Source organism: Strongylocentrotus purpuratus, unplaced genomic scaffold (assembly GCF_000002235.5).
Source record: "Strongylocentrotus purpuratus isolate Spur 01 unplaced genomic scaffold, Spur_5.0 spur5_scaffold_10, whole genome shotgun sequence".
NCBI classification, from domain to species: Eukaryota; Metazoa; Echinodermata; class Echinoidea; order Camarodonta; family Strongylocentrotidae; genus Strongylocentrotus; species Strongylocentrotus purpuratus.
In genome coordinates this window covers 21,556,607-21,579,840 of record NW_022145595.1, presented here as the reverse complement: position 1 = coordinate 21,579,840, position 23,234 = coordinate 21,556,607, and the positions used below count along the sequence as shown (strand labels likewise).

Below are 23,234 nucleotides of genomic sequence, written 5' to 3'. Positions count from 1 at the left end.
ATCAAAGCAAGTTGGTTGCCATTCATTTATTTTGCAGTATGAAACTGAACCACTCGCACAATTTGCGAATATCGCGTGGAGATTCGGGTTTCCTCTTCAATATTGAGGACTTAATTATAGGGTATATGATATTTGTAATAACAAATATGAAGATTTTATTTGTTTTTGTAAGAAATTTATTCACAACTTCTGAATGATTCACATATGCACAAAGCGCTATATACATAATACTAAAATAACATGTCCTTTTATAGATATCTACATGACATAATGTATCTACAGGGTAACAATGTACAATTGTTTACTGGCAATGATATACACAACAACAAAAATGAAACAAAATAAACAGAAACAACCCCAAAATTAGCTGGGTCTAACAATGTGTGGTGTTTCCATGGTCCATGTATTTAAAAAAAAATGAAGGATCACTCCTGTAAAATTCACAATATCTTAATAAATGTAGTTCATAACAAAACAGATGAAAATTAATAATACCCATGTGGGTACCACTAACCTGATCCTTCAAAAACATAAAAACAAAACAAATGCATGAAAATGGAACACTTGTAAAAGTAAAGAGCGATTCCTAACACTACAGTTATCCTTCTGAATACCAGGTTCCAAATCTTACACTCCAACATGTAGACAAATCAAATAACGCCATGTCCATATCTCATTTCACAAAGTTTTTAAAAATATTAAATTTCAGTTCAATATAAGGATTTAATAAGATTTACATTTTTTTTAGATACAACTGTGTAATGGTTACACGAAGGTAAATGATTGAAATCTTCATGGATATAAATCACTGATATATAATAGGGGTGTTTTAGAATTATTGTCAGAACACACACAAAAATCTATAACGGTAACTTGGGCTACATCATGGCTTTGAAATAATAATAATGGGTTCTTGTATAGCGCTCATATCTGTCAGACTTGACACTTCTGGCGCTCCACATTTATTACCCTGGCTTTAGCATGGCTGCCATTACGGCGCTGTAGCATTTTAAAGAATTAATTCCTGCCAGGTACCCATTTACATCACCTGGGTTGAGTGTGGCAAATGTAGATTAAATGTCTTGCCAAAGGACATTAGGGCTGCGGCGGGACTCGACCCGCGGACCTTGTGATCCACAGTCCGCACGGTGACGTATCCACTAGAACACGACACCTCCACATAATAGAGAGGTCCAAGCTTCAAAAGCAAGTACAGAAATGCACTTGGGTAAGCTATCCCATGGCAAGGACTTGAAACTGTAGGTCCCCTAAGTTGCTTTCCTAATAAGAGTAAATTGGCTTTCTTACAACATGGTACAACATACCATACACCGTAAATCCTCACAAACTGATAGTCGAAAATTAAAAGAGCACACATTAGAATACTGCTTTTGATTTAACAAAATTCCTCTGATTTCACCTTACATAACAGTTTATAAAATTTGGAATTTAACAAGAAAGAGCCTTAATACTTGTACTAATTTACACCGATGAATAAACAAGCATTCTTGTTTTAACCACCATCCATCTTCTGCTATTCAACACAAGAAGATAAATAAGCATTGGTAATCAGTAGAGCTCCTGGACTTTTGGAGTAAGACCAGTTCAGTGTAATGATTGTTAGTCCCCTTCAAACTTAATGTTGATGATCATCCTTAGGTCATCACTTTCTATAGCTCAACTCCGAGGCAAGTGACATTCAACTGGAAAGGAAATGTCAGAATAAGGGTGAATGTACAATAAGGATAGTTCTGTTACTCCTTCAACCACAAAGACACTTCCTGTGGTACTTTAATTAAAAAATGCTTTCTTTCTTGCTCTACAATTCTCTCAGAACTGCCACAGTATCCTTCACAGAAGAATGAATCTCTTGAAAGGTTAAGATGACGACCTTTCAAAGATCCCGCTTCACTTATCCAGAACTGCATTTGACAATGATAGCATCCTTGACAGACAAATGGCATCAATATCTTGAAAGATTACATCAATGATCATGCAGGAAATCTATTTATTTCGAATTTTCTATGATAGTCTTATATCTTTTAAAATTTCCTATCATTCGAGTCAACAGCTCTCTGGTAAAAGCCAGTCTCTTTAACAGACACATGAATCTCCTACATCTCATTCTGAATCAGGTACATCTTACAACTTCATCAGAAGTATCTTTGACAATCACATATCATTAACAGCAACAAATCACTCCTATACTCTTCTTTTCTCTGTGAACACCCAGAGTCCTGTGAACTACCATATATTCCAAAATGTTGTGCAGATTTCTATCCAAAGACACTACAACACTTCTTCAGAAAATACCACAGACAATTAGATATTTTTGGAAAACAACTTCTTCAGAGAAGGACTTGACAATTAGATATCTTTAAAGAATCAATTCTTCTGAAATACCTTTGACAGTTAATAATATCATCTGAGAACAACTTCTTCAGAAAGTACCTTTGAACATTGTCTTGTAAGAGCAACTTCCTATCAATCTATCTCTCATATCATATATGACCATCCGCACTCCTCTTGACAAACATATCTTCCAAAATAGTTTGCAGATTATCGTCTGCAGATACATCACTTCTTCAGAAAATACCTTTGAAAACAAACTCCCTTTGAAGAATAAATTCCCTTCATAGTCTTAGTGACTGACTGATCTTCTAAAAAATCCAGGAACTCCTCTCTCTCTCTCTCTCTCTCTCTCACTTCTTCATCTTCTGTCCTCTTGAGTGGAGCATGGGTTTCTTGGGGGCCTGCCACCGGAGACAGCTGGTGTCCACGGTGAGTCTGGGCCTCTTGTACTGGGCGCTCTTGAGGTGTTCCTCCACCAGCTTGGGGGTGACGCAGATCACGTGCTGCCCCTTCCAGTACTTTATCATATTGAGGGCCTGCAGGGTGCTGATGATGTCGGGTTGCGTGATGCTCGTCATTTGGCTAGAGAGGGAATAAGGGAATGCAGAAAAACAAAATGGTTTAAAGCCCCACTGCACCACTTGTAGCTACTTGCGCCCTCTATAGGGTGCTGATGTCGGGTTGCGTGATGCTCGTCATTTGGCTAGAGAGGGAATAAGGGAATGCAGAAAAACAAAATGGTTTAAAGCCCCACTGCACCACTTGTAGCTACTTGCGCCCTCTATAGGGTGCTGATGATGTCGGGTTGCGTGATGCTCGTCATTTGGCTAGAGAGGGAATAAGGGAATGCAGAAAAACAAAATGGTTTAAAGCCCCACTGCACCACTTGTAGCTACTTGCGCCCTCTATAGGGTGCTGATGATGTCGGGTTGCGTGATGCTCGTCATTTGGCTAGAGAGGGAATAAGGGAATGCAGAAAAACAAAATGGTTTAAAGCCCCACTGCACCACTTGTAGCTACTTGCGCCCTCTACAGGGTGCTGATGATGTCGGGTTGCGTGATGCTCGTCATTTGGCTAGAGAGGGAATAAGGGAATGCAGAAAAACAAAATGGTTTAAAGCCCCACTGCATCACTTGTAGCTACTTGCGCCCTCTATAGGGTGCTGATGATGTCGGGTTGCGTGATGCTCGTCATTTGGCTAGAGAGGGAATAAGGGAATGCAGAAAAACAAAATGGTTTAAAGCCCCACTGCACCACTTGTAGCTACTTGCGCCCTCTATAGGGTGATGATGATGTCGGGTTGCGTGATGCTCGTCATTTGGCTAGAGAGGGAATAAGGGAATACACAAAAACAAAATGGTTTAAAGCCCCACTGCACCACTTGTAGCTACTTGCGCCCTTTATAGGGTGCTGATGATGTCGGGTTGCGTGATGCTCGTCATTTGACTAAAGAGGGAATAAGGGAATGCAGAAAAACAAAATGGTTTAAAGCCCCACTGCACCACTTGTAGCTACTTGCGCCCTTTATAGGGTGCTGATGATGTCGGGTTGCGTGATGCTCGTCATTTGACTAAAGAGGGAATAAGGGAATGCAGAAAAACAAAATGGTTTAAAGCCCCACTGCACCACTTGTAGCTACTTGCGCCCTCTATAGGGTGCTGATGATGTCGGGTTGCGTGATGCTCGTCATTTGGCTAGAGAGGGAATAAGGGAATGCACAAAAACAAAATGGTTTAAAGCCCCACTGCACCACTTGTAGCTACTTGCGCCCTCTATAGGGTGCTGATGATGTCGGGTTGCGTGATGCTCGTCATTTGGCTAGAGAGGGAATAAGGGAATGCAGAAAAACAAAATGGTTTAAAACCCCACTGCACCACTTGTAGCTACTTGCGCCCTCTATAGGGTGCTGATGATGTCGGGTTGCGTGATGCTCGTCATTTGGCTAGAGAGGGAATAAGGGAATGCAGAAAAACAAAATGGTTTAAAGCCCCACTGCACCACTTGTAGCTCCTTGCGCCCTCTATACAACCAACAATGCCTAGGCAGTACCCGTTGATCCCCCATGACGCCCTTTTTCTTACGTTAATTGAGAGCTGATTTGATGAGATAACCACCTGCCAGTGACATTGCAAGGAAGTTTAATCCCTCTATGCCGAACTAGTGCAGAGGGGGCTCAATAAAGCATGTTTATCATTATTATGACAGAAATATATAAGTAGAGGAACAGAGAAGCTGAATAGATGAGAGAAAGAGAGAATAATAAAATACAGAAGACATGTACATGCATGAATATCTTACAGATGCAAGGATGTATTGTCTCGTGTATCATAGTCAACGCTTGCATGTCTAAAGCAAGAATTTTGCTAAAGAAACAATTCATCTTCTGTTGAAAGCCAGAGAGGCATTCACTAATATACTTTCACATAAAGTTAACGCCCTTCTGGCTCCAAATAGACAATATGAGATCTCTCTTGCTCTTGGGTGTGAGTAAGGCATTGATTCTCTAGTCCTTCTGGATGAACTGTTGTTGTTAACCTGCCTGCTTTATTAGCAGTCTCCCCAGAATGACAGACCCAAATGACAAATCAAATCATCTAAGCATATTCCTTGCAAATAAGGTCAACATGTCATTATCTTCAGAATATCAATTTTGTCTATATCACTATTAAATATGATTTTTTTTTTTTTTAATAATTTTTTTTTAACAGAAGTTTTAATACCTCAAGACAAACCTACTATTTCAACATTGCCTCAGTAAAGTACTATCTATCCTCACATCCAAGTATTTCTTGGGTATCAGACAGGGATAACTAAAGCATCATTGGCAAGTATCTTTCTTTAGTGTTGGCTACATTTTTGAGCAGTAGGACCAGCATGACGATTACTGTATACAGTGCAAGTTTTCTATATGTGAAAACTTATAATCTGAGTAGTTATAGTACAAATGATAGTGCGTTCTTGTATAGTGCCCATGCCTGGCACATTTGCCACCTGTGGCGCTCCAGTATTAATGTCCTGGTAATCACTGTAGTTGTTGTCATAGAGGTGTCATAGTCGAGTGGATACGCCGACGGACTGTCGATCTTAAGGTCTGCGGCACTAATGTCCTTTGGCAAGACATTGATCTACATTTGCCACACTCAACCCTGGTGATGTAAATGGGTACCTGGCAGGAATTAAATCCTTGAAATACAAGAGTGCCGCAGTGGCTGCCTTGCAAAAGCCAGGGTAATAATCGGGGCAGCGCCAGGAGGGTCACAACGTGTCGGACGTGTGCTATATAAGAAGCCACTATTATTATTATTATTGTTATAGTCATCATTGTTCACCCTTGGTTATTTCCTTTTGAAAACTGTCATGCTTTGTAGGAGCGCAAAGGGTGTTGTGCACTGGCAAAAAAAAGTACCTGCAGGCTTCATTACTTTACAGACATACTAAAGAAGCCCAACTCTTGCTCTATTACTGATTTCACTTACCTTAGGTCTCTGATGGACAATGTTCCTTTGAAGTCCCTCAGAATCTCCAAGAGAACCCAAGACCAGTAGCTGCGATAGCTCAGCTTCCCAAGATCAGATAGGGGTTTCTCTGGTGACCCAACACAGTTCTCTAACTTCGACAACTCATAACCTAACAATGGAAAGAGAAACGCAATTAAACATTGACTTAAAGATATATTTCCTAATTAATTACTCACGAGCCAACAAATTTCTCTAGCTTGTACAGCTCATAACCTAAGAGAGGAAGAGACAAACTACATTGCCTTTTGCTTAAAATAAAGAAATTCCTTATTATTTCTCAATGCCATTACAAAATTCCTTTAGTCTTAATCTACATATGTATTAATGTAAAGTTTCCCAAAACAAGGAAAATAATTTAACCTTCTTAGTCATCTCTTTGCCTCAGAAAAGTATTATCTCTCCTCAGATCCAAGTGGTACTTGGGTTTCAGACAGGGATAACTAAAGCATCATAGGCAAGAAAGGTCAAGTAGTTAGAAGTAGATAGTTTGATTTATTTTTCACCCAAATACAAATACTGCCCTTTGCTTAAAGAATTCTTTATAACTTTATTAAGCACTGACACACTCCTCTAGCTTTGAAAGACCATCTAATCGGAAGAGAGTGCTTTAGAGACCGAATTCCTTCCGACTTTGTTAGGTTCTATTATGATAACAGTACATTAATTAAATAGATGCAGTTAAAGAACTATCCAGACCTGAGCTCATTACCATATTTTTGAAGCATGGAAATAGGAATCAATAACATGCACCAAAATGAAGATTTTCACTTATGAAGGACTTTAGATTACCAAACATGAAAAGGTTTGACACAGTTCTTGGCATAATAAAGTCCTGTTCCTTTAAGCCTGTCTGCACTAATTTGGCCAGGGCGGATTAGACCTCCTTGCGTGGTCAATGACAAGTGGTTATCTCATCAATTCAGCTCTCAATTAACATAAGAAAAAGGGGATCATGGGGGACAAACAGGTATCGCTAAGGCATTGTTTGCTATATAGAGGGCGCAAGTAGCTATAAATTGTGCAGTCCCGCTAGAATGAATTTTAGCAGATATCAGGGGAAAGTTGGTGATAGAAGGGGAAGGATTTCAAACTTACTGAATGCGATGAGGAATTTGCCATATCCTTTCCTCTGGAATGGAGGTAAGATGAGAATGCAAGCTACGTTGTTACCGTCAGGCGATTCCTTCTCCTGAAAATCATCAGAAAAAAGACAAATTAATCAGTAACAGTCAAACCTGCTGTAGCGACCACCAGTATAAAGACCACATTTTAATTTCCCTTGAGTATCAGTTCTCATTGAAACCTGTACTTAAGGAACCTGTACATAAAGACCACCTGCCTATAAGGAGCATTATTCTGGTCTCCCTCGAGCTATTTTTATATACAAACTTCAGTGTATCAAATGACCATTGAACTACACTTTGTTTACTACAATTGCCTTAGTGGACTTGTGCATGTCCCCTGTGATCTTTCCCATAAAGATCTTCCTTCACAGAAAGGGACCCTTTTCTGCAGGCCTCTCTACATGGAGGCTGCTTCACCATTTCTCAAATGACCACTGAACTACACATAAATATTTACAATGACCATTTTACAACCACCCAACAAAAATACAGCTTTTTAATAACTGGTCGTAATCTACAAAGACACATTGATTTAAAGTACCTAAAAACATGAAGAATGCAGGAACTTTACCATTTAAAAATCATATACATGAATCTACACAAATATAATCATGAAAAATTCCTAAACATGTAAAGAGCGCAATGCCATCAAAATATTTCTTTACTTAGTCTTAATCTAAATAGATATATTGATGTAAATGTAAAGTTCCTAAAAACAAGGAAAATAATTCAACCTTCAAAGGGTTTTAGTCATCTCTTTGCCTCAGAAAAGTACAATATATCCTCAGATCCAAGTAGTACTTGGGGTTTCAGACAGGGATAACTAAAGCATCATTGGCAAGAACGGTCAAGTATTTGAAAGTAAATATTTTGGTGACCTTAATCGACAGGTTTGACCTTACAATGAGACCATTCTATCACTATGAACATGACGGACAAAGAAAGCGGACAAAATATACAGTTCCTCATTCTACCCTCAACAATTGCTATGGTAGACAAAGGAAACATCCCTTCACTGCTGGTATGTAACAATGTGTAGAACAGGTGAATATGCATGTGACACCTGTTCTACAGATTTTTACATAATAGCAGTGAAGGGATGTTCTTTTGTCTACCATGTAGCAATTGTTGAGGGTAGAATGAGGAACTGTATATTTTGTCCGCTTTCTTAGTACGTCATGTTCATAGTGTATGTTACCTTTGAGAAGAATCCAACGAGATGGGCGCCGTGTCTGTCGACCTCTGTCAGGATGTAGAAGAGGAATGGCTCCACATCAAAGTAGAGCGTCTTGTGATCCAGGAAGAGCTTGGCAAGTAGACACATGTTTTGGCAGTACAGCTGTGAGTGAAAAAAGTATCAATAATAATAATATTGAATATTTAGGAGCACTAAAAACAATAAGTACCATAGCGCTTACAAATACAAATATACGAAGAAAAAAATGAACAGTCATACATGAAGTATATCACATAGATCAATGGGGAAAAAGGGAAGTTTTGAGGGATCTTTTGAAGGTGGCAAGACAGGTAGTTATGGGAAGAGGGATGCTGTTCCAAGTCTTCGATGCAGGTACAGCAAAACGTTTTTCAGCTGCTGAGAGTCTAGATTTGGGAGTGATAAGTTTACATGTGTCGGTTGCTGAGCAAAGATTACGAGTTGATGTATATATATTTGGAGGGTGTCATTCAGATATTCAGGTGTCAAATGATTGAGTATTTTGAAATAAACCCTGCAGTTATTGCACTAAACTGCCTTCCCAGGGAATAATTTTCCTGGTATCGCATCGCAATTTGCTATGCATTTTTGCATGACTGCTATACAAAATATCTTTTGTGTAGCAGTTTTCTTCCATAGAAATGTACAGAATTTCATTTGAAATATTTATCCATCGCCTGAAATTGCTAATCAAAAAATTTGAGGAAAATTATTCCCTGCTTCCTCTAAAACACATATCTGCTTGAGAGTCATCAAGCATGTTCTCTTTGCCTCAGAAAAGTATTATCTCTCCTCAGATCCAAGTGGTACTTGGGTTTCAGACAGGGATAACTAAAGCATCATTGGCAAGAAAGGTCAAGTAGTTAGAAGTAGATAGTTTGATTTTATTTTCACCCAAACACTGTTACACTCTTTTCTAATATCATTGTGACCACTCTCGTTAGGAATGTACATGGCTTGAATTCATTCTGGGTTGAATTTTTACAGGGGTGGATTGATCAGCTCACAAATTGGCAACACTAGTATTATTCTTTTATAGCAACACTTTTAATATCAAAATCATAAACACAAAACGTCCGTGCTGCAATGTTTCGTTTTTTAAAATTTTATTGTACATTTTCTAAAGCTCTGAATAAAAAGGTTTTATTAAGTACTTTGCACTCTAAATCAAGTTTAATTTTCAGGTTTAAATGGTTTTTAAAGTATTCGATTTGACTAAGTGGGCAAGAATCCCAAATGTGTATACCTGATAGTGGTTTACACGTTTTAACCCCTGTGAATCACCGTGACCCAGGGTCACTACGATGCACATTATTCGACCCTGAGCGAACACCTTTCTTGCTCAATCACTAGACCACTTATCAGATACTGTGCAAGGAATATTTGTATTTACCTTGTGGTCTTTTCCGTTGACTTCGTACACTGAGATGGAGCCTCTCCTGTAGATCTCTATACCTGAAGGCTGCTTCAATAAGCAATCACCCTGGAACAAATAAAATACAACAGTTAACATTTATCAATAATTTATTTTACCTGCGTTACTGTTGTGTAGCAGGCAAATGCTATTTGATTCCTTAAAGCTGATACTCTAAGACAATCCCAAATACTGAGATAATTACATAAATAGAAAGCTTTTAACCCCCATAATAACACCAAATGGTGTCCACCCGACAAAACAAGTTTAGAATAATGAATTTATTCGAGTAAACTCTACCAAAATATCTAAGTCTGAAACCCGGAAGTGCACGTAGAGTCGGGCCTCTATCCGTGACGTCACGAACGGGAGTCATGGGCTCAGTGAGAGTGAATGGCAGTGATATCCCTACGTAAATGCTATCCTGTCAGAGCTTAGATTTGTTGTTGTTAATGAGTATATTTGATGGATTTTCTGTTTTCATTTGAATGAAGAATAACGAAGCAACATTTTCCAGTCGCTGATTTCTTTTTATATCCTCATATTCACCTATTTGGTAGAGATTTAAGACGAGTTTACTGCTTAGGAATTAAAGTTAAATCGTGCACTTATGAATAGGCGGATGCATTATAAATTATTGTCATCAGATGTACATGAGCAGTTTTGTAAAACGAATAGGTCTAGAACTATGATAGTACTTATCATAGATGTGTGTGACTGCCTCAAAAAAGGATACAGTACCAGTTAAACATTTTATGTTGTAAAATATCAAACTTGAACGAGATCATGCAAGCGCGCTTCCTCTATAATATTTTGGCGAGTGATGCGGCTCTTGCATGAACGTTCGTGGAGCTAGCAGAATCGGGAGGTAAGACCAAGCCGCTGCTCTAGGCGCTGCTTGCTTGTGATGGAACGTACGTGCGCTAGTTATATGTTTATCGGCAATTGCAAGAGAATGAAAGTGACGTTGCCAGCTAAGAAAAACAACTAACAAAGACTTGCTCCTGACTACCGGTGTCAGAATTGATAGATGAAGGATGTTCAGGGCAAAGGAAGGCGAAAGACATGGGAAAAAGGAAGAAGAAACCATCGGGAGATCGCTGCAGTGTATGGTAATGAACTGTGCATGGGTAGACAGCTACTGTTCACTCCGTGCCTGGGCCGATTTCAACCCCAAAACAAAAATTACATGGTGAAAATATCGACTAATAGCACATCGTTGGCATGTATATGTCATAATTTTTAAAAGGGGAATTGATATTAATACTATGAAGTACTAGGGGAAGGTAAAGAATTGTACATAGAATTATGATTTATTAGACTTTTCAGCTAGCTTTGAAACAAAAATATGCAGAAAATCGTATCACTCTGCACATGTTTGCTATGGAACATCCGGGTACGTGAATATACTCTCTCCCGGACGTGAGGTCATAAATAGTAGACCAGCGTCGTGACTGATTTTCTATGCAAAGAGAGGCGGATATTTTAGACATTTCAATTGAGGATTTCGAGTAGACAGAATTTTTTTGTGATATACTAAGTAATTGAAAAACTTAAAAATAACATATACTTGCCGTAGGTAACAAATTAAGGGACATTTATTTGCTTAGAGTATCAACTTTAAATGTATGCATACTTATGTTGTGTAAGGGCTGCTGTCTAAGAGTAAGAAGTAATTATGCATAGAATTAGGAATAATTTGCAGGTGTTGTAGAGTAGGGTGTGGTAGTGGAGGTTTGTGGAGTCATTCCAACTTGGGCCTTCGTCAAGACAAAGTTCCAATTTGTGTGTTATCTGTGTAAATGTTACGTAATGTTCCGTATTTCGTCCTTGGGCTTTCTCTACCCTTGCGCTCTTCCAATTACAAATGGTGTAGGTGCCTCAGAAAAGTACTAGCTGTCCTCACATCCAAGTGTTTCTCAGAATTTCAGACAGGGATAACTAAAGCATCATTGGCAAGTTCCCCTGTGTGATTAAACAAATGTCCTACAGCATTACAATGCATTGACAGATTTTTATTTTTTACAAGCATTCTACTTTCTTTGAAAGAGGGTTGTAGGCTATGATGAGCTATAGGGTGTGGTAGTGGAGGTTTATGGAGTCATTCTAGCTTGCACCTTCATCAAGACAAAGCTCAAATGTGTGTGTAATGTTCATTTTGCAAAGGATGTGAAGGTTTTTCCAGAGTATTTCTAGAGAATCTAGACTCTGCTCACCAGGTGCTTCCTAAAGGTCTTCTCAAATCTCATGTACTTTAGGCAGTATTCACAGATCCAGAGCTTGGCTTGCTTGCCGTAGTCGTCGGGGAAAGGCGAGAAGTACCAAGCATCGATCTCGTACTTGCCTATCTGAACCCTGTTGACGTACTTGACTTTGGTAATCTGGGCATAAGAAAATGACAGAGATTAAAACCTAATCAAGATAAGATTTTATTTTAATGCTGGTAATTTCAACATCAACAATGGTGCAGAGATGCCATCCTCTTGACACAAAAAAATAGACTTGAGTATCCTAAAAATAAAAAAAATATATCAGATTTTGGAGAGGAAAATTAGATTTTCACGAAAACTCGACACTACCATTGGCGCGTTGGCCCTGGGCCAGTAAAATTTCAGGAAAATGTTATACTGGTAAGAACGGTCAAGTAAAATGTTTGCTCTTTCATTAAAATTTAATGAGAAAATTGTAAGGCAAATTTTGTTGAGTTGGGGTTGCGGGTTTACTTGTACATCTTTCTATGCGATTCCACGGTTTTTATGGGGATTTTATCTTTTCTTTTTCTTTTTTTATGAAAAATGAAAAATCGTATTTTAAGAGGTGATATCGTATTATCGTATTTCACTCTAATAATCGTACTGGTTGGCATCTCTGATGGTACTATCATGTACAGTGCTCATGTCTGTCATGCTGTGATGTTTCTGGCACTCCAACATGAATACCTTGGTAATAACCACCTGGACAAAAATGTAGCACTCTGGCATGTCAGGTATTTATCTTGGAAACTGAACAATTTTCACCTATTCTTCACAAAATTTGTTTGTGACTACTTTTTTTAATGGGACCATGCATATATACTGTATATATATATATATATATATATGAACGTCATATTCCTGTACACACAAAGCAAGGAGATGAGAATTTGAGTTAACCTCCCATCTCCTTGCACCAACTTTATAATATATACCATGTGATCATCATAAATCTAAAGTTATAAGATTCTAAATGAATATGAGTTGATGTATATGAGATACACAAACATTAAATTAAATCAAAATAATTGGTTGGCTGCCTCAGAAAAAGTACAATCTGTCCTCACATCCAAGTAGTACTTGGGTTTCAGACAGGGATAACTAAAGCATCATTGGCAAGTGCCACTGGATGATTGCCGAAGACATACTGGAAGCCTTTCAAGTCTGAAGCTAACATCCTGACAATGTTAGTTTTATCAGCAAGGTCTGAGGTTTTCTGTCATTTTACTGTCCCATTGTTACCAAGGATTAAGAAGAATTGGCAGATATTAACACCGCAAGTGTCACTTTCCTTTTTACTTGGTCCGATCCACTAGTAGCACACGTAGAACTAGCAGAATCATTGGGTATAAGAAAACCTTGATGATGCTGGTATCGTAAGGGAGATAATACCTTGGACTTGACCAGAAATAATCATTTAAAATTCATAGCGGTTTGATAAAATAGTGTGCATCATAAAAATATCTCAGATAGAGAGCATTATAGTTATCTGAAAAATCTATTAGGAGCTGATTCTAATAATTTTTCTGAAACACTAAAGTTGTATTATCTGTAATCTTGAGAAGTCGTCAAGATAAACCAGCCATTTTAGATTTGAAATGTATGAATCAAAATTAGGAAATGAAAATAAAGTACAGATTTCCACACTCACAGCTTCATGCTCTCTTTCCAATGCAGCTGTCGTTGGATCCATTTCTGCAAAGCTCTGCGAACACAAAGGGGAAGACAGGAATAATATTTGTTATGATGCAATAACAGACAAAATAAGCTGGAGACACAACCTCACAACATTAAAATTTTGATAATGGTGAATAAAATACATCACATGTGTGTCTATGTAACTTCCACTGAACGTACGTAATTTCTAGTTATACCAATGGCAGAGCTGCCAACCTTGTGCGACCAAAAAAAGGAATCATGATGGCAAAAATAAGAAACTTCCAATGCAGAAATGTTCATTCATCATGCTGTTTTTTCCATACAAGCAGGAATTTTTTTGGTGGTTATTTTGGTATTATCGGCATTTCATTCTTTTTGAGAATATTTTTCTTTTCAAGTATGTTTTAAATTTAGTTTTCTGTTGAATTTGTGATAAAACCACCATGTTAGGGCAATTGTTTGACGTGTGGTATGTAAAAAATTTAAAAAAGAAGAAAAAACGTAATACCGTAATTTGGAGGAAAAACGGAGTAATTCCGGCAAAAACGGAATGGTTGGCAGCTCTGCAATGGTTGAAGAAACAAGTCGCACAGAATTCAAGGAAATTTTTTATCATCAGTCACAAGATGCAACCATAAATTACATTGTCCCACATGTGTATATCCGTGCTGGCACTATTCAGTGCGTTGTAATTCATGAACTGGTTTCACAGGTAAATTTTACGTTATCATACACAAGGACACTTAAGAGCAATCAATACCGGTATCAATAACTTTTGGACAGTTTTTCTTAAAGTACAATTTAATTACCAGAACTCAAGTTTACTTAAAGAAATGCCTCAGTAAAAGTACAAATGTCTACAAATCCAAGCTGTGCTTGGTTTCAGACAGGGATAACTAATCATCACTGGCAAAAATGTCAAGATGCAAGAACCTGGTAATTCTGATACTGTAATACTCACATGCCAAACTGTAACAGCAACATATGACGTTAACATTTTAAAGAAAAGTATACTGCAAGGATCTCAAATATTCATAACATCCCGAGCAAAATATTGCTTTTGTGATCCGTCCCATATAAGGATTCCCTTTCAATTTTCTTGTAGACCACAACCATCAAGTTGAAGTGACTTTCTTGCATCATTTTTTGATCCAGGATGTTATTGCAAATAATACATCAGCAATATGAGGAAAATCAGTACACAGAGAATTTTGAATCCCTTTCTCTTGTGCATTGTCCCGACCGAGAAGAAACAAGGCTTTTATCAAAAATAATCGGTGGCGCACAAAGTGGAATATACAAAATCAGTATTTTCATGAACATAATGGTCTGTTTATTTTTTTGTTCATTTTGTAATTTAATTCACATTTGGGTCCTTTAATATATATTTTGATTAGTTGATTTGTCTTCAACTATGTAAAAATTAAAAAAAAAATAATAATAACAAATGCCAATTTGAGGAGGCAAAGCCAATTCATTTGGACATTTAGAAAACTCTGTACTCTGAGGTGACCTACTCACTGACCTTCTGAACATGGTTGATCTCGTCGTGTTTTCTCTTCTGGTTCCTGGTGATCTTTCTGTCCGAGTCGTCCAGCGAGTCTCCGGTCTCGGACTTCTGCCTCTCCTGGGGGGGCTGTTGGACGTTCACCTTCTCTTTCCCGACCCACTCGTCCATGCGCCGATTGACTGCATAGGGTACAGGCAAATACAACCAACAAGATAAGTTGTGATTGATATGGTGCAAGGAGGCACGCTCTAGCGAAGATTGCTCGGCGGTCACTTCCCCTACAATTGCCAAAGTCCTTAAAGGTAAAGACCAGTTTTGGAAATGCCCCCCTCTCAAAAAATGAAATGGAAGCTTTTATTACCAATCATGTGAAAGAATATGTTTTGACTAATACGTAATGATACAAATTTTGCAGAGAAACCGCCTACTAATTGATACATTTGGTAAAATATTATATATATTTGGACCAGATAGATATAACGCATGTGTCGCGCACGTGTCATGTAGTCCCATATTCATCTTTCTGTGTACAGTGCTTGTAACTTTACCAAGATTGGGTCAAATTTCTTATCATTTTGATGATTCTAGAACCTTGCAGTACACACCAATACTTATATGCTAGATGATCAACCTTTTCTGATCGATTCCATAACGTTTCTTTCACAATGCAATCGCATGGCCATAACTGGTTTTTATCTTTAACTAAACTCAGGACTGAAAGAATACCTTTTAGCCGAATCCTACATGCCTATTTTACATCAAACTTGATACCCGATATGGCATTCAAACATCCAAAGGATAACAATTCCTATTCCCACTAAGGATTAATTTTTATCCCCCAAGCATTTACATCATACATACTGCATGAAGGTTAAAATGGGGCTGTTCTTTTGAAAAAAAGCTGGGCAAAAAGATCAACAATGATTTCCAAAGTCCCTTTTGTCCTGTGCTTTCTCTACTCATGCATTCTTTCAATTACAAATTGTGTGTTTGCCTCAGTCAAGTATTATCTGTCCTCACATCCAAGTATTTCTTGGGTTTCAGACAGGGATAACTAAAGCATCATTGGCAAGTGGTTCCATGTTAAGCAAGTGTCCTTTACCGTTACGATGCATTGACAGTTGACCAAGTTTTTTTTAAATAACAGTCTGCTTTCTTTAATAGAGGATTAAGAGAATTGTTACACAAGGAGGGGGGGGGGGGGGTGTAAGGGATGGTAGTGGAATTTGCCCCAGTTACCCACTGATTTTGTAACAGACTGGAATAGACTAGATCTTCAAACGCACTGAATATACAACTGCATTACTTAAAGGGATTGGGTAACTTTGCCTTAGATTCTAAAATAAATCCTGGATTTAGCTCATGCTGTAATTACAATTATAAACCTATAGGTCATCAATGAATCCCATTACTTTTACAAGCCAATCACCTGTCTGATTATCATGATATCTACGATTGGAATTAGAAATTTCAGAATTCGTTTTCCAACGGTTTTTATAACACTAGTCTATTAGGAAAATGAGTATGGTGAAACCGGTCACTCAAAGATTTTTACTTTGATCCTTTTAAACCGCAACTTGTTTAGGGCTACAATATCACACCATATAACAGACACTGATAACATGTAGGGCCATGCAGCTCAGATTTAACATCGTTAAACGATGCCTTTAATAAAGTACAAAGATAAACCAAAATGGCCTGCACTATACTCCCAAGTTCTACAGAAGAAAAGAAGAAGAATTAAGATAATTCCTCCTTTAAAACTTATCTGCCGTAGTTTAAAGGAGGGATTAGACTGCCCTGCAAGGTTACTGGACAGGTGGTTATCTCATCAACTCAGCTCTCAGTTAACATAAGAAAAAGAGGATCATGGGGACCAATGGTCACCGATTAGGTATTGTTTGTTATACAGAGGGCGCAAGTAGCTACAAGTTGTGCAGTGGGTCTTTAATACTTACGTCCTTTGTAGTGTACATAATACTCCTTCTTGTTGCTATCCTGTTCATTCTTTCTGGTCTGCACAATCTCGGCATTGTCTGAAGAAGAAAAAAAAAAATATTGTTAAAGGTAAAGACCAGTATTGGAAACGCCCCAATTTCAAAAAATGAAATGGAAGCTCTTATTACCAATCATGTGAAAGAATATGTTTAGACTAATACATGATAAAAATTTTGCCAGGAAACCGCCTACTAATCAATATATTTGGTAAATTAGTTTATCTATTGGACTGTGAGATATAAACGCATGTGTCGCTCACGTGTGCGTAGTCCCATATACATCTTTCTGTGTACAGTGCTTGTAACTTTACGAAGACTGGGCCAAATTTCTTATCGTTTTGATGATTCCAGAACCTTGCAGTACACACCAATACTTATATGCTAGATGATCAACCTTTTCTGATCGATTCCACAACGTTTCTTTCACAATGCAATCGCATGACCATAACTGGTCTTTATCTTTTATCCTTTGCAGGCCACTAGTTAATTGTAGTATTGTACAATCCTCTCATACCACATGAGTATGTGTGCACAATGTGAACTAGCTTGCCAAGGAGTCAAAACTGAAATTCTTCTCTTTTTTTTTAACAATGTTACAATCTAAAACAAATATTAGTTGAGTATTCGAAGGTGCACGTGTTGAGGGTCACTTAAGAATTAAACTCCCTGTGCAAGCACCTTTTTACACTAATGAGTAATGACTAAGTATTATTCTTGAGTAAGTATCAAATTAGCAGTTTTATGTGTGTAAACAGCATCTCTTTGCATTTCAGCGACAGCCATACAGACAATAGGCCGGGGTAAAGCTTAGCGACTGTTATCTCAGATCCTCATTAAATTCATGAAAGTACTAAATTCACTTAAATGAATTGATGACAATCATTACGGTCATTAAAATTAAGGTTCACGTCTTCGTTTTTAGGAAAAATAATTAAAATACACCAAAAAAGATAAGAAAATTAATAAAACAGGTAAGAAAGATACCAACTCTTAGATCATGACCTTTATTTGAATAAGATTTTTGATGTGTTATCAACTTATCATGGTAGTGAGCAGTAGGGGCGCTGGTCCAAGAATAAGGATCGTCTTCGTAAATGCTGACCGATGCGTCCTCAAAAATAAGGATCGTTCAGATTTTGATAGAGACGTTTCATATTTTTGATCGACACGTTGTCGTTGAATAAAAACAGATTCCGCGATGATTTTCTTGAAGTATTTTACATCTACTTTGTACAGAGACTTTCACATTATGAGCGATAAATCCTCAGGAGGACGGACAACCCATAAAAGTAGACAGTGAACTAGATCTAGAGTTATTTTCTTATGCGGAATCCATTTTTCACATCGCCGATGCCAGTGGGCGGTTTGGTAACCCGAAGGCCGAAACCTGCAGAGCTCTGATGAAAAAAAATGTCTGTGAAAATGTAGACGATCCCTAATTGTTGAGGACGCATTTTGTCTGCATTTACGAGGATATCCTTGTTTATGAGGACGATCCTCATTCTCAGACCAGCGCCCCTACTGGTTAGGTACGTATCGATCTCCACGCTAGAGTCACGATCCAAATGGTCACACTACACTCACACTTATGAACAGAATAATGAGCCTTAACCATGTTTATTGTTCACTTAAACTTAACTTCTTAACTTTCAGAATAATCCACAAGGCCTACGTAGATCTATCCATAAGTAAGTAATTCTGAACCACGCATCAACTCAAAACACAACACTAGAGTCTACAAGTAGACTTCTACAACGTCAAGAACAATCACTCACACACAGCAGAGCTGCGCCAGACTTCAAGCGCGGCTCATCAGTTCTTTTAAATTTAGATTGACTTTGTACACGATTCGTCATCCATACTTACGCCACGTGTTGTCGTGCCGCTGTATCAAGTAAGTATCACCGATTTTCAACGAGTTTTCATCATTTTCATTGTCTGAATCATTGGTGCTACCATTCTGTGGCGATGTCACTTTGGAATCCGTGTCTTTCAGTGAAGAATTCATGTTGTTTTCTTGTGCTTTTGTGGAGCCCTTCGCCGAGGGTTTGTCCGCATTCTCGGCCATTTTGCATTGAGGACCGGAAGTGATAGGTAAAACGCTCTGTACGTACATGTTACTTCAACACAAAAGTGGATAGACAACAACGAAAACGAAACAAACTTTGGATGACAACGACGACTAAAAGTAAAAGGGTGGGAAATGAAAGAGATGAAATTCCAAAGAGGAGTTGATAGCCCTAGGACTATGGGGAAGGATATTTAGTAAAATTTATTTCGAAATATTTTGCCCTCAATTGTTGGCGGGGACGGGGTCAAAACCCGGGGGGGGGGGGGTATTCAAAATTTAAGACAGTCGGGGGTGTGCATGCCGCTCTATTATGGGCAACTTTTTCACACAAAAACCCTTAAAAAAAGGGTGACGGATCCCATTTTAAACAAAAAATCCCCCTATATATGGGTCTGCCTTTTCAAAATTGTAAGAGTTTTTGCCAGAGGTGGCGTAGCCGGATGAGGGGGCAGTGCCCCCATATTTTGAGGTAACCCTAAAGTGCCCCTTTTACTTAGGAAAAGTGCCCCCTTTTACTTCAGATAAGTGCCCCTTTTTATTTATTACAGTTGTCCATTCCACATTATAATAAGTGCCTCTTATACCACCTTTGATAATTAAGTGCCCCCTTCACCTAGTATAATTGCCCGTATTCACATCTGAGAGATGCTCATTTTACTTTAAAGGTATAATACAAATTTTTGGTATGCATGGGGTCATGAGTTTGGTTCAAATGAACATATTGGAAGCATAATTATGCGATCCTACAATTATATTCAGTGATCGTTGTTGTGGCTGAAATCGAGTCTAAATTGATGAAATTGTAAATAATAAACTATTCGTGTTGTATAGCGCCCTCTCAAGATCAAGATTTAATTTAGCTATAAAACAATGTTATTTGACTAAATCGACCGATTTGCTATTACCGTTTGGAATATATATATCACAACTGCATATTCTGAGATTGTCATGATCGTATAGCTACCATCGTTTGGCCGTAAGCGCTATTTGAAAATGTTATATCCAATTTTTCTCAAAAGCAGAATTGTTTTAGGGGATAAATTTGTTAGTGCTTATAATACATCCATAGGGGCATCCAAATATATAAAAATTGTAAAGAATCACTATCCAGCCAATTTTCAAAATGTACCGGGGGGGGGGGGTTGCTTTCAATAGACTCGAATATGAAAGACCCATGATCACCTCGATCGTGCAAGTTTAGGGCGCCTTTATATGAGAAATATATAAAACCCTTTCCATCATTGTTGTCATGTTGCAAAGTTGTTTACAGACTGGAAAAGGATAAAATGTGACTGATGTAGAGAGTGAATTAATAAACTCAGGAAAGTAAAATTGAAAATGTAAAAAACCTTAAAAAACATGGCAAGAAATAAATCAAATCAAATCAAGTTTTAAATTGGACATGGCTTTGTGGCTAACGCTACCGGTCGCAGGCTACGGCGCAGCCATAGCTGATCGACCTGACGACGGCAGGTTCCCCCCCCCCCAAGGGCCCTTTTGAAGAATGGCCACTCCCTAGGCTCCCCGATAGTTTTTTCTACGCTGCTCCCCCCCCCCCGCAATAGGTCCCTTTTTGTTATTTTTATAGGAATCCATTGACATATAATTGTGCAATGGAACCCTTCTCCTTACACAAACAAAAATTGTTATTATATAACTCCAAAATTTTACAAAATGATTTGTTCTTTATTCGATTTTATCACCATCTTCAACAATTTTTACATATCATATGCAATCACAAAAATATTTGAATTATTTGTAAATATGTGGATTGAGATTCTCAGACTTTATTTGATTATAGGGTGAATTGGATTTCTCTTCACTTGTCTCTTGCTGTCTCTCTTTCTTTCTCTTTCTCTCTCTCTCTCTCTCTCTCTCTCTCTCTCTCTCTCATTCGGACTGAAAAAGTATTGAATGTAATGTTTGATGGATAAAACAGAATACTGTCCTTCGTGTACTTCGTAAAATACTTTACTTTGTTTACAAGTTCATTTTATCGATCACATAAAAGATTGTCCATTAATATGTACTTTGGGTGAGATAAAAATGGGTTAAACTTTGGGTTTTTTTCACTTATGATAATGGAAAAGGGTGCTTAGTTATAAAGGAAAAAGGGCACGTATCAAAATGAAAAGGGCACTCATCAGGGGTGAACAGGAACACTCATCAAGAAATAAAGGAGCAGTTATCAGAAGGGGAAGGGGGCAATTATTACAAAGGAAATGGGGCACTTGTCAAAATAAAACGTGTACCTCTCAGATATGAAAAGGGGCAATTATCAGAGGTGAAGGGGGCACTTCTCAGACTTAGTAATGTGTATTTCTCGTACCTGAAAAAGGGGCCTAATTACCAGTGATGAAAAGGGGCGCTTATCAGTTATGAGAAAGGAAAAGAGGCAGTTGTCGAAGTAAAATGGGGCTCTAATCGGATTTTAATAGGGGCATTAATCAGAGGTGAAAAGGGACAATGATGAGGGAGTGAAGGGGATCTTATGAACAAAATCGGGAGGGGGTGCACTTATCAAAAGGAAAAGGGGCACTGTTTCTATGCAAAGGGACATTTAGGGGGTACCTTAAAAAGTTGGGCATTGAACCCCTGCCGGAGTGCCCCCCCCCCCCCCGAGGGCTGCCTCTGCATATTTCCTTACCCCCTCTTCTGTCAGTCATAGAAACCTGGATCCGTTAACCCCTTCCTCCCTGCTTTCACTCCATCTCTATTTATCTACCGTTTCTCGTGTGTACGAAAGCTTCTTAACATGCTCTTTTCCACGATAACCCTTTATATTTTTGCTCTCCTGGATCCGCTCCCCTGCTTTCCCTCCCTCTCTATTTATCTACCGGTTTCTCTTTATCTATGTAAGCTTCCAACTGTGCTATCTTTTCCTTCACACGTGTATCCTCTTTTCCACTCTCTCCCGGTCCCTCTGTTCTCTCTTTCTCATCTTCTTTCTTGACTTATCTCATCATTTCTTATTCTCTTCATTGTATGTATGTATGTATGTATGTGTGTTTGTATGTACGTACGTGTCTAGTATGTCTGTATTCTTCAGATAATTGATGTGCAAATGTTGTACGTCTTAATATTAGTTTACAGATACAATCTGCGCATGGGCAGATAAAGGTCATTTGTACCAAAATGGTATTACCCACAGAGATGAATAGTGGATATGCGCTCATAAAAGTTATATAACATTATTCATTTATGCACCAACAGTACATTCTATGATACGCAGGTGGAAGTATTCTTTTCAAGAGGTCAAACAAAAGGTATTCATGAAGCACATCTAGGACTTTGGCAGTTATTATTCTAAGGTGTTCAAAGTGGAACTTCTCCATGTGTAAAAGATCTGTGGATATTTGGGGTCATGTGTACCATGTGCTATCTGTAAACTCCCTTTATTCTTATAATTTTGTTAAACACACATGTACCCCGATTCTATGTCATATTGTTAATTATCATTTTGTAAATCTGGGACTCTACCCACAAGCAATTTGCTTCTAAAATCTAGGTGTATCCCACCATTTTCAGAATTTTATTTTATTGCTTTTTTTTGCTTCTGTGTTCACATCGTTTCAAAATGGGAAATAATACGAGTTGAATTTTTTTTAAATTCTTGCTGTCTTGGTATATGTAATCTCCTTCTCATCCCCAAAATAACGTCAGTAAATTTGTCCATGGCTGAACAAGACCCAGAAAATGTAAAGTGCACCTCGCCTTTGTCCCATTTTTTCTGCAACAGATTATTTGAGATGATTTCCAATGTTATCATACCTGCCAACATTTGAAAATAAATATGAATTTCTAGCACTGTATGCCTTCGAAAATAACAAATTTATACCTTTAATAGGCGTTCGCACATGCAGCGGAACTGCATACATGCCAACATTTGAAAATCAGAAATCTGTACAAATTATACTATTTAAAAAAAAAAAAAGGAACAATCCTAACTCTCCTATTCAGTACTACAGACAAATTTGTACAGGAAGAGGAACACCTGCATTAAAATGATAATTATCTTTTCCCAAAAAGAGGAATGTTCCTCTTTAATCTGAACAGTTGGCATGTATGGAACTGGCAATAAAGCGTCAATCTGTACAAAAAAAGGCAATACAAATTTGAT

At 38.0% G+C, this 23,234-nt stretch overlaps 1 protein-coding gene and 3 non-coding genes across 4 annotated transcripts; all 4 read right to left on the bottom strand.

Moving 5' to 3' along the window:
• Positions 1–158: 158 nt before the first annotated feature.
• Positions 159–19,141, bottom strand: LOC115918463 (histone acetyltransferase KAT8-like). The gene is made up of 10 exons (XM_030979764.1): positions 18,910–19,141; positions 17,005–17,082; positions 15,062–15,225; positions 13,529–13,582; positions 11,842–12,006; positions 9,605–9,694; positions 8,194–8,334; positions 6,967–7,060; positions 5,830–5,980; positions 159–2,934 (listed from the first exon to the last, which is right to left on the bottom strand). The coding sequence occupies exons 1-10, from the start codon at positions 19,109–19,111 to the stop codon at positions 2,703–2,705; spliced, it is 1,371 nt and encodes a 456-aa protein (XP_030835624.1). The 5' UTR covers positions 19,112–19,141; the 3' UTR covers positions 159–2,702.
• Positions 6,246–6,331, bottom strand: LOC115922028. Its single transcript, XR_004063288.1, has one exon. It is a non-coding gene; the product is annotated as a small nucleolar RNA R38 (small nucleolar RNA).
• Positions 7,752–7,838, bottom strand: LOC115922024. Its single transcript, XR_004063284.1, has one exon. It is a non-coding gene; the product is annotated as a small nucleolar RNA R38 (small nucleolar RNA).
• On the bottom strand, positions 8,977–9,062 carry LOC115922027. Its single transcript, XR_004063287.1, has one exon. It is a non-coding gene; the product is annotated as a small nucleolar RNA R38 (small nucleolar RNA).
• Positions 19,142–23,234: the final 4,093 nt, after the last annotated feature.

Coding starts and splice junctions, on each gene's coding strand:
- LOC115918463 (XM_030979764.1), bottom strand. CDS start 19,111: ATGGCCGAGAATGCGGACAAACCCTCGGCGAAGGGCTCCACAAAAGCA. Junction 9,695..11,841: donor AGACCTTTAGGAAGCACCTG/GTGAGCAGAGTC, acceptor TATTTGTTCCAG/GGTGATTGCTTATTGAAGCA. Junction 2,935..5,829: donor TTGTCCATCAGAGACCTAAG/GTAAGTGAAATC, acceptor TTCCCTCTCTAG/CCAAATGACGAGCATCACGC.